Source organism: Castanea sativa, chromosome 10 (assembly GCF_040712315.1).
Source record: "Castanea sativa cultivar Marrone di Chiusa Pesio chromosome 10, ASM4071231v1".
NCBI lineage: Eukaryota > Viridiplantae > Streptophyta > Magnoliopsida > Fagales > Fagaceae > Castanea > Castanea sativa.
In genome coordinates, this window is record NC_134022.1 from 8885203 (window position 1) to 8897666 (window position 12464).

Consider the following 12464-nt stretch of genomic DNA (forward strand, 5'->3'; position numbering starts at 1 on the left):
CTTGAATTGCACAAGCACATAGCTAATGGTTGGCCCACTTGAATTACACATGTACATAGCTTTTGCTACTTGCACCAAAGGCCAACACTTATCTTTCAATCATCTTTGAATGGTTCTCGCCTTTTTTTTTTTTTTACATATAATAAAATTTGAACTTATAGTGTGCTTTCTATTATGATTATTCTTTATTATTAGGTTAAAACATTAATTAATTTTGATGTAGACAAAATTTGAACATAAATATTTTATTCAATAACAGAAACTTACTAATTGAGTTAATTCAAACCCGCTTAAATAATTCTCATTTCAGTCATTTGATTTAATATATAAAAAAAAATTGAAATTTTTTTATTTCTACTAGAGGGTACTTACTTTTAGCATAAAATAGATATACACAAACCTTATAAAGTCTCTTGTATACTTTTAATGTACTTTTGCACCCTTGTTGCCCTCCATTGAAATTATTTAATAAAAAAAAAAAACTTACGATTTTCTAATTGTTCCATTTATCATTTGCTGGTTTCTATTTTGGTTCGATTTAATACTCAACAGTTGTTGAAATTTTGAATGGTTGAACGCTTATAAACTATTTGCAATTGCTTGTATTAAATCTGAATTACCATCCGCTTGATGAAAATGCATTGTGTATTTAAAGAGACATGTATGGGTATTTGTTTATGCTTCTGACCATTATTTACTTGAATTTATTCTCTTTGTGATTTTCCTCCTTGTATTGGGTTTGGGTTTGCGTGCAAACTTCTTAGATAGTGATGTAAATCCTTACTACCATATATCAATTAGGCTTGATCCAAAAGCACTTCCAAAATACTTTTGGACTTTCTTAGGTCATTTTTGGGGGTAATTAAGAAAAAAAAAAAAGGCCATACTAAGTTTTGGGGCCAATTTTCTGCTTTCTCACTTTTGTAGAGTTTGAGAGAAGTTATGGTAAACAACTTTACCTTCGAATATATATTGAAAAGGCTAATTTCAATAATTAATAATAAAAAAATGTTAAGAACAAGTCAAAGACTAAAGTCCACCAAGTTATTAAATGAGAAGATAATTTAACAAAACAAAATTAGTAGCCTATGATCTTCCCAAAGCACCAAGTTAGCACACATATGACTATTTACTAGCCAATGAAAACACGTTTGACTACTATGTGAGTGTTAAGAACCTGACTTTTTATTAGTTGCTTTGAGAGAATCAAGACCTCATAATTTGATAAATGGACTACTTCAAGAGAGTTCAAACCTCCACGTTAGGCTAGATAATAATTTGTAACTCAAAAATTCATTACCATTTTTTATACATTGTCAACATTTAAATTTATACAAGAGAGACTACCAAATAGATAAAGACAAATACTAATTTCATTTATCTTTAAAATGATATTTACATTCTTGAATAGACATGAAACATATCTATCTATCATACAATTTTTCAAATTTGAAAACACGTAGTATGATCAAATCACTACACCACTTTTTTTCCCCTTATATTTTGTCTATAAAATAGAACACTAAATTTCTTTTCTATTTTCCTCTTATTCATTCACATTGCCATGAAGTATGAACTTCCAAATTTACTTATTTCGTTCCTCCTTCATAAAAGTAAACCTGTTGAAAAAACAATAAATCTTACATAATTGAAATCACTCTTAGAATCAGTAAATATTAGTTGGACCGCATATTGCTACGGTTTGAAGTTTTCCAACTAAAGAAGAGGCCCCTCAGTTCATTGAACTTAATCCAAAGATCAGGAAACTCTCTTACCATGTTCTTTTTTTTTTTTTTTCTTTTTTCTTTTTCTTTTTTTACTCTTTTTTTTTTATACAAGATATAATATCTACTTTAGCCTAATCTAAATGTATGTGTGTAAAACTCCTTCATAGAGACTTGAACTCCGGCCCTTACCCCCCACACCCTACAAGCATTTACACTTGTAGAGTGACCACCGCACCAAGGGGATGCGGTGGTCTCTCTTACCATGTTCGGTCACTTAATCCAAGATTCAAAGATCTTAGCCTCTTAGTTTTAATGTATTAGCTTTTCTTATGTTCATCAGTAAGGGAACGCAGTAGCCAATTCCTTAGCTAGACAAGCAATTTTATCATGGATGGAAGATGTACCACTGGATGGAAAATTTAGCCTTTATTGATAAATGCAATCTGAAACTTTTCTCTGGAAAAAAAAAAAAAAAAAAAACCCCATATAACTACCCCCAAAACCAGGAAAAATTCAAAGGCCTTATGAAAGCAATTCTCCAAAAAGTTTGCTTGAGGCCCAAAGAATTGCTTGCTTGGGTGGAAAACCAATATGTTCATGGAGTATAATCAAAGAATTACAATTGACATGAAACCAATCATAAAGGAGTGAACCAAAGGAGGAGATACATAAATTTAGAATACCCGAATTGTTCCAAAACAATGTTGATGCCACAAAGCATATGCACAATAAATTCTGTACTCAAGCCAAGTCTAGGGCAGAAGGGTGAAATATTCAAGCCTCTAGAAGCTAAGATTTTCCTAACCAAAGTGTTGTGTGGTACTTAGTTACCTTCAATGAAAATAAAATATTACAGATACAGATAGCAACAAATTTGAATCAATAACATCAACACTAAGTACATTAAAACTTATAGATTAAATTTAAAACGAAGGTCAAACTCTGAACCTTATTATATAAGCACCACTTTCTTTTTTTCTGTATTTTTTATCCTTTGGTGGATAGCAGACAGATTGTTATGAATCTTATGATGCAATCAGCCAACTGAACAATGCAGGACTCGACCACACGCCATAAAGGCAGGCTAAACGTCCACTTCCTTCACATGCATCCCACAAAGTTTTCACACCCTTTTTTTAAAGCACATATATTTTCTTTTCATTTTTTCTTGGCTAAAATATTGAGTACAAATAAAGCAACCCTACAATAGGGTATCTTTAGGTTACTTGCAGGACAAACTAGAAATTGCATACAAAACTCTGGAATTACCAGTTCCGTATTATGAGCTATATATTACAATCTGTTGTAACCTATACAAAAAGCCCACAAAATTCATCCCTTACTATTCCGAGTTCAAAAAGGATAAAAGATATAAGGAGCAACCAGCAAACCTCATTCACAGACTTCCTGTTTACCATTCAAAATATGTGAATCCAAGTCACAGGTTTCAAAGGCAAACCTACAATATAGCCCTAGTGATTAGAAACCGTTTACATTGTCAGCGACGGACAAGATGTTGGTATATTGAACTACTACTAGTGCTTGCCTGTTGGCCATCAAAACTTAAAGATGGGTGAAGGAGCTCTGCCTGTGGGAAAGAGCCATTGGATGGCACATCCAGCAGCAAATCCTGATCAGAACTTTCTTCTACAAAATTGAAAGAATCCAACGTGAGGGAGCTACCTTCAGTTGGCAAAGCAAATAGGCTTCTTGGACTAAAGCAAGAACTATCATTGTCTATGAGTTCCTTGTTCTCATAGCTAGCCTTCACAATCATCCTTTTTGGGCACTTCATTGTAGTCTTCACTTCTGCAAGATGCAGGATACTCTTTAAGAACCATTCCAGTGTATATTAATGTTATTGCAAATATTACCATTTTATGAAGTTTTAAAGTGATAATGCTGCTCACTTTACAATCTACAAAATAAAATTGTCCATGGGGCTTTAGCATATCTAGTCATCATCTCATACTTCAAAACCACTGTAATTGAACGTTTGGAGTGAGGTAAATTTCCAGTAATTATCCATTCTCTGGTGAAAATAAATTCATATTTGCTTTGTCTTATGAGTATGCCTTCTTGGGGTTCCAAGTCCAAGAGCACTTTAAAGGCCCCATAATTAATTAATAATTACTATTATTAGTTTAAATATGAGAGAATATTGCCTTTGCTTATGTACATAAAATGCCTAACAGGAACAACCCTCGGTGTCCCATGTCCAGTCCAAAGGCGATTATGAGGATTGTGTATTTCCAGGTAATGCCAACTGCCAAATTAACCTAGAAACCACAAGGATGGAATACAACTTATTGGTGGACAGGTCAAGAGGAATTGAGAAGTGCAAGGAGAAAAGGGGGCTTAGACTCGTGTCTGTGTGATTCATAAACTTTATCTTACTAATATAATTTATAATTACAATAAAATTAACTTAAACAAGATGGAACAAAAACAACGGAAGAACATAAGTTTTGAAAAGTTGTTTGTATGCACTTTCTAACTGGATGGAAAAACTTGCAGATGATGTTAAGAAGATCTTTTCACTACATCAGTTGTACAAGTAACACCTAGTAGTCATTAGGCAAAGACATTGACTCAACTTTTGAAGCTCTTTTTAGGCTTCTCAAGTAATTTTCCTCCTCGTAGGAAAAACCAAGCATAAGAAAATCCAAGTTGAGTTAAACCCTTTTGAGTTATCAAAAAAAAAAGGTTGAGTTAAACCCTTTGAAGTGTTTCCATTTCCACCAGATATATTCAGACAAAAAAACAAGGCCATTCAACAAATTACTGCCAAAAATAAAATCTTCACCAAACCTGGAAGATTTTGGCTTTGGCTGTCACGCAATCTCTTGACATTTATGAAATTACTTGAGGCAGTTGCATTGGGTCCTAAAACAGATCCTCCAGAACTATTTTTATATTTCTGCAACTATAGAAAGATGTTAATAAGTTGCCATACAATGGCGGAAGAATCAATTAATTTTAAAATTTTCATCTAATGACATTCAGAGTTTAAAAGCCAGCTCAAACCTTAAGTAGATGATAGCTTTCAACCCATTTGCATTTCAACGAATTGCATATTGCAAGACTTGTCAAATTCTTGCAGTCTTCAGATTTTGCTCCTGAGAAGGAGTTGTCAAATACCCCTTCCACAAGCAGTTGCTGAAAGTAAATTAAGTTCTCCCTGAATTGAGGGCTATCAAAAGTGCTTTTGAGGCTGCATGCAACAATTAAACAACCATGAGGGCAGGATCTTTATTTTGGATAAGTAATGTAAAATTTATTCAAATCTATACACGGCATATACAGCTAGGGATCATAACAATCAAGTACATAAGTTACAAACACCCATCAAATCATAGATTGAAAAAATGGAATGGCTTCCTACAATGGACATCCAATTAGTCAGCGTTCTAAAGAAGAAAAGTTTAAGGTCAGCTACTGTCCTTTCTGAACCCTCAAAGCACTGGTTGTTTCTCTCCCACCAAATGCACTACATCAAGCAATAAGGGACAGCCATCCAAATAACACCATTGTGATGAAGGCCAAACTTTTCTTGCCAACATGCTAAAAGCTCCACCACAGTCTTTGGCATTACCCAGTAAATACCAAACAAGGTGAACACCATAGACCATAGCTCACCTTATTTAATCTTTCTCTTTGGATACTAAGTGACTATCAAAAAGAATTGAAGCATCAGGATTCAGGAGTGTGTGTGTCAGTGTGTGCATCTATCTGTGTTGCTATAACTTAAACTCATGCAGCAATATTTCTCCACTCCAAAAGACTGGATTGTCCACTCTATTGCAAATGTATGTATGAAATGGTTTTATACGTACCTAACATGGATTTAACATATTCATGCTTGCAAAGGACATATTGATGAAACACAGCATATGCAATGTGTTTCATCTTGCAAAATTAAAAATAAATAAATGCTCATCGTTGCAAATGACATTTTATGGAAAAAGTATCTTGTGGTCAACAGTGATAAATGTCAAGATTATATGACAAAAAGGATGCCAACCTATCAGGAACTTTAAGAGTGTCAACTGGAGATAAATAGTTCAGTAATTGCTGTTGCTCTTCATTTGTCAAGTTTCTCATTAACTCCTCAAAGTTTAGAACATCCTACACAAAACATGAACTACAATTATGATAAGCCCTCAACACATCAATTAATTTGGGTCCAGGATCACTTTGCAATAGGATATAGGAATAAGACAAGAATTGAAGGGATCATAACCATTACAAAAATTCAGAAGTTTGTGAACACCACACATAGTGCTATGCATAAAGTTATGTACGGTTTAGGTTGCTTCCTAAAGAAATGGATAACTTGATCGCAGGCCTTATTTGCATTTGCTATTAGTTAAATAACATCAAATTTGAAAAAAAATCAGCTTCAGTGGCACAACCAAAGGAGAAGCATAGGAACAAAACTTACATTCAAATCTATATTACACAGTGGTGAATTATGGCTGGCCAGGATTTGTAGGTTTTCATTCTGAGACTTGTCCCTGTAATTGCAAACAGAAGAAATATTAATTATGGTGAGAGATGATTTCAATATGTTTCCCTGCCCATGGAGTAACAGTTTCTCCACATATGGTCCATGACTCACAGTCACACTTATGATCAGTGTTCTAGGAAAAATACACAGCAAAGACATTTCTATTATTGCTTTTGAAACAAGTTGCAGGCTCTGTATCGATGCTGGGACATGAAACTATAGTTATGCTTACCAATAACAATTCTATTGTACTAAAAATTTTTGGAGGTCAACAAGTATAAAACTTCCTTTCTAAGTTGAATGACAACACCTGCATATGTATCTTCATACTTAAGTATGCATACAAGCTCTGAAACTAGTGCAGGAAGAAGTTACCTTTTAAGATGCTCTGGTTGCATCCCTTGTCCAGCATGATTCTTAATTTTTTCGACCCCAGGACTTGGGAAATTGACACCTTTGCTTCCATTATGTACAGAAGTGATTGCATAGTGGGAATAAGCCTCATTAGATGGAAATTGTTTGTTCTCAACCGAAAGTGAGCTAGCTTCAGATTCCTCTTCTCGAGCTATTGAGCTCGGATGCCTAATGAGAACACTTCCATGTCCTATCTCAACAGAGACCATTGGTGTTTCACTCTCAAAAAGCAGATCATCTTCAGAAGATGCAGAGAAATATGAAGACTGTTGTTCGTTTAAAATTGTATGAAGATCTTTTGTAAGCTTCTCAACTGGAGATTGCTTTGGACGACTCACACAGGTCCTCTTTCTAGAAGGCACCATTGAGTCCCACACCATTGACTGAGCTGGACCTGGAAGGACACCAATTGGATGACAAATATAGTCAGATTTACTAAGCTATAATAAAAGAACAAAACTTCATCATGCAGGTACAGTAAAATAATCAAAAGTTGATGAAAAAAATAAATAAAACAGATTAAAAATGAGTCCATAACCAAAACTCATTCAGATAAAGATCTAATTCCCAAGGAAAAACCTGCAGAAAAAAATTATAACAATGAATACCATACCTGAATACAGGAAAAATGCACTTAGAACTGTCAGCCACATCTAGCACTTTGATCAAGGAAAATCAATGGTGTTGAATTACTTTTGGGCTCCATTAGATTAAAGGGGGAATACAAACATGTAGATGGAGTTAATTATACTAATCAAATAAGGCATTTATCATTATGATTTTTCTTAGTACCATAAAACCATGAATTTCTCGCCAATAAGAGATGAACATGATGTGAATAGCAGCTAACTTCCAGAGTTTCGCGTTCTGAAAAACGAGAGGAGGTTGCTTCTTTTATTTTGACTTGTATCTAACAAGACATCAATCTTATTTTGCCGCAAAGGCGCAAACTACATATCATAGTGTCTTCTTCTCTGTTTTTTCTCTTTTATTATGGATCCTTTTCCCTGAACCCACTCTTCCCTAATACCAAACATAAAACTTATAATAGCAACAGGCAATTAGACATTTGGAAACGAATTAAAAACTCTTCCATTTACTTTAAAATAAGGTAAACTCCATCACTTTGCTCTAATGAAACAAAATAGAATCTCTTTTTGCAATAAAGGAACAGGCCCCAAGACTACTAGTTGTAGCGAGTGTCCAACCTGTCAAATCACTTGCATCTGCACTGCCAAATTGTGCACAGCTCTCTGAGTTAGAAATGGCCGAGCCAGAACTTGATCTATTACTTGTATCTTCATCTATCACCTTTCGAAAACCCTGGTTGTAATCGGGGGCACCCACTCCAACCATCATATTATCACTATTTTGCTTTCTTTTGAGCAATTTCACTTCTTTGTTCTTATTTACTGATATACTTTTCACCCTGGAATACCTGTGATCCTCATAATCATCAGGTTCTGCCCGTGCATGTAGAGGGGTATAATTTGCGAGTGTTCCCTTTGTCCTCCACCGAGACCCACATGCATTGCACAAGACTGGCTTATCAGGAGGACCATTGCGCCAAAGAGGAGTGCCTGTTAAAATGCTTAGTTGTCAGCAATCAGTACAATAAAATGACTTTAAGCACAAGAGAGATATAATACAGATTAGCAGATGAACTTTAAGCAATTGCTCATCTAAAACTTCAAATTAATCCAATTTCATTTGTCATGTTAACATGAAAAGAACCCCACAAACTGATGTGTCATCTCATCAATGTATCAAGAAGAGATAAGCCTAGAAGATGAAAAATGTGCAAACAAGCCATGACAAAACTATATGGACAAAGCTTAGCGTATCTGCAAGACAAAGATTAAACAATTTTATGACAGTTTGTATTCACCCACAGAGTTTCATGTTGAATGAGAGATTGGAATGAGACAACGATTCCAGCATTTTAACCAGCTGTACAAGCAAAGAGCAATATGCTCAGAAGCAATGCCTGTTAAATAGCATTATGGTTAACTATGACTCTTATCACATAAAAGAACAATATAAGAGCAGCTGGTTCCATGGAACTAATAATAGCTGGACTATGGAAAAGAGGATTGGAAAAGCCCAAAACTCTCAAATTAGAACATAGCTCAGCTCTAGCTGGTCAGCCAAACGTATAATAGTGTTTGAGCATAAGCTCAGACCAGGAATGAAAGTAGCATTGACCTTTAATCAATGAGTTGCCAAGCACAACTTATTTTTAAAAAAATTTAAAAAGGAAAGAGTGCATGGCAATTATGAAGAGATAGAAACAAAAAATCACTTTTACAATTAGATGAATGGGACAAATGGATGTCAGCAGTTTCACATGGACATTACCTGCAACTAATGATTTGTCAGGTTTGCAAGTACCTTTTTCTAGCATGTGGCGGATTTAGATTGTTAGTTCATTGCTTCATTTCCTTTCAAAAAACAATAGTTTCCCATCCATACTTAAAAATGTAAACCCAGGTTGCCACTTCTCCCAATGTAACCTAGGATGAGAGGTACCACTATAATTCTCTTTATACGGGAAGAAACATGGGATGGAATCCGTGGCATACGTCTATATGGACTTCTCTTAATGCAGGAAGAAATACAGGATGGAATCCGTGGCATAAGGCTAGATGGACTAGACAAGAAGATAGGACTTTCTTTTTGATATAACAGGTGAACTCTAACCCATTAACAAATGACTGAGACAAGGGGCACTGAGTAACAAACAAATCAAAACGAATTGGATTGCTCTTGAGGTTTTCCTCACAACAGCACCATTTGTCAGAAGTAGTTGCCAAAACCAATTTTTGATACATTGTAAGTGGGGAAGGGGATTGGAACACTTAATAGCTCTATTTGAAACACCAGGAAATGCCATTTGACTTAAAGGTCATTGGCAATTCCCAAAACCAATTAAGCTTTGTTAAATCTTTGAGTCACTTTAACATTAAGCTCACACGGTTGAAGCACAGACTAGAAGGTAACAATGATTGGTAATGTGAATAAGCTTTTACCCTCTTTGCTCTACTTCTATTCAACAGACTCATAAGCAAAAGGAATACTTGTAGTACTAACTCAAATGATTAAAATTGAACTTCGTTGAGCCGACGTGAGCTATTGAAGTTGTGGAAAATAGGTAAGAACATCTTCAATGTTGAACGAGCACCCAAGATAATGTGCTTGACACTAGGTTTTTTGATAACAAACCAAACTCTTTTGCAATTATAAAGGAACAGTTTAAGCTTCAGAACAATTTTCATCCCAATGAAAACGAAAATGGTTTAGGAGTAGTTCTTATTAAAACCGTGAGCATTTAGAGTAACCATGACCAGTGAAGTTTGAGAGAATGGTAGCACAAACACACTCCAATGACAAACAGCAAGAAATGGTTTAGAAGGAACACCAGGAAGAAACCTATCATTAACATAGTCCAAGGCAAAAAGGAAATGACACATGGGTATCACAAAAAGGGGACATTTATGTGAGTTGAATCCTAAAGTTAGCAAAAACACCAACAGAAACTACAGTTTGACTTGGTATTTTAGTTCACAAACACCTAGAGAGCAATGGGAAAGCACTACAAGTAACGTGTAGACTCTGTAACTACCCAGTATTCAACAGACTCAAAAATCAATTTTGAACAGGTGATTAGTTTAAACTTGAAAGACAGTCAAAGGAGAGAAACCCCAACAAAGAGATAAAAAGTACAGAGTTAAGGAAACGATCAAAAATTAAAAAATAAATTCATGAACAAACTCAAACTGAAAACAAGAATACTTGTGGTTCTGGAATATGCAAACAGAACAATACAAGAGCAGTACATACTGTAAATTCATTTCCTTTGTCCAGGTAATATCTTCCCTTTCCTACACAGTTATTCATTTTCATGAAAGAATTATTTATATAAAACCATTTGCATAAGATTTAGTTGAAAATTAAAGCAATGAAGAACCAATTTTTATTTTATGTTCAAATTATATATAAAATAAAATAAAAATTGGAGAAACAAGAACTCACTTGTAACTCCACAGTGACAGCAAGGCCCTTGCTTGCCCATGTCTCTCTCTTTTCCTCAAGTGAAGAAAAAGATATTCAAAGAAAATTCACCCAGAAATAGATAATAAAAAAGTAGCAAATAAAAAGCACCAATTTATAGACAAAAGTTTAATTTTTTTTTTTACAAAAAAAAAAAATAGTGTGAAAATATATAATTGTTCTTTTCAAGCCTTGTGTGGCATAATAATAATACTGGGTACAAAGGCTTTTCTGCAACAACCCAGAAAGAGAGTTTGCATAAGACAGCAAAAGCCAAAGAGACCCAGAAGAGTTTTAATGTCTTTACAGTCTTAGAAAAATCACAAAGAACAGCTAAAAATGAACAAGAAATATAGGGATTAAGATGGGTATTTCAGCTAGGAATCTGTACAATCCAATGGAAAAGAAAAGACCATTGGAGGAATCTCATAAATGGTTGTGAAAAAAGGAAGGTGGAATGGGAGAGAGAAGAAAGAGAAAGAGAGAGGGTCTCTGTGTGTGTTGTATGTGACCTCTTGTTGTTGTATTGTATATGAAGTAAAATGTTCAGCTTTCTTTTACTTTATTTTGATGTTTTTTTTTTTTTTTTTGAAAGGTTTCAATTCTTTTTTATTAGAATGTAAAACTTCAAGAAAAAAAAAAAAACTTAATTTTTTTCTTTTTAACCCACAAAAGGGGGTGAGGGGTAGAAGTAGAACTTTGGAAGAATATTATTGCCTATATCCTGTTGACTATGGACTTTTCTAGCTGAGTGTTTGTAAATTTTCAAAACCCTATATAACTTTTTTAGTCAGAAAAAAAAAAAAAAAAAAAAGCCCCATGAAAAATAAGACCACAGAATTAAAGTGGAATTTGAGTTATTTTTATTGGTTTAAAATTTTCTCCTAAAAAACTAATATATGGTATTATAGAAGTGCTGAAATTTTGATAAAGATATTTAAAAAAAAAATGAAAAGCTATAGCTAGAGAACAAGAAAGAAAAGGAGAAAGAAACAAGGAGAGTTTGTTTGGCTTCATATATTTTCCTTCTTAGACTTCTTCCTCTTTATTTCCTTTTTACCTAAAATATTTTTTATTTATATATATATTCTTAGGTGTGTGATGACATGATGTTGATAAATATTTAGTGGGTCTTTCTGAAAAGAATAAAGCCTAAAGTCACCGGCCTTGTGACCATTGGATGTTGCAAATCCCTTGGCCATCGTTCATTTGCCTAACAATTGCAATGAGAGCATTGAGAGATACCCCACCAGATTAACATTGCTTCTCTCTTCTTCTTTCAATTTAGGTTTATGGGTATTTCTTTCTTTTCTTTTCTTTTTTTGAGAATTGTTTCAATTTAGGTTTTAAGGGTGATTTGAGCAACTTATTTTAGGGCTATTGAGTATAAATATAAAAATTCAAAAGCAAAAATATACTTCACAAATATAAAAATAGTGTAAACACTAAACCTATCTAAAAGTAATGTTGTTGTAATCAAGTTTTATTACATCAATAATTATGAAATATATATATATTGTGAATACCCATATAAAAAAAATAAAGAGGACAATAATGTGACAATAGTACATAGTGGGCATCCCATGAATTTGACTCCTTTGGTGCCATGTAGTTTTTTTTTCTCTTTTTTATTTATAAGTCTGCCTACCATGTGTTTTAGAAGTTGGCTTCTCCGACCTCTTAAATTTTGCACCAAAAAGGTATGACTAGGGACATTCTAGCCATTAGATAGATGCTTCTTTTCATCAAAAATATTTTTGATC

The 12464-nt window shown here is 34.0% G+C and overlaps 1 protein-coding gene across 2 annotated transcripts; it reads right to left on the bottom strand.

Moving 5' to 3' along the window:
* Positions 1-2956: 2956 nt before the first annotated feature.
* On the bottom strand, positions 2957-11235 carry LOC142613330 (GATA transcription factor 26). Of its 2 annotated transcripts, none has more exons than XM_075785637.1 (8): positions 10684-11235; positions 7860-8231; positions 6613-7045; positions 6172-6244; positions 5752-5855; positions 4755-4941; positions 4539-4647; positions 2957-3536 (listed from the first exon to the last, which is right to left on the bottom strand). In XM_075785637.1, the coding sequence occupies exons 1-8, from the start codon at positions 10721-10723 to the stop codon at positions 3226-3228; spliced, it is 1629 nt and encodes a 542-aa protein (XP_075641752.1). In that variant the 5' UTR covers positions 10724-11235; the 3' UTR covers positions 2957-3225. The 2 variants fall into 2 exon arrangements, with proteins under 2 accessions (XP_075641752.1, XP_075641751.1); XM_075785636.1 differs by having other exon boundaries at positions 4539-4653.
* Positions 11236-12464: the final 1229 nt, after the last annotated feature.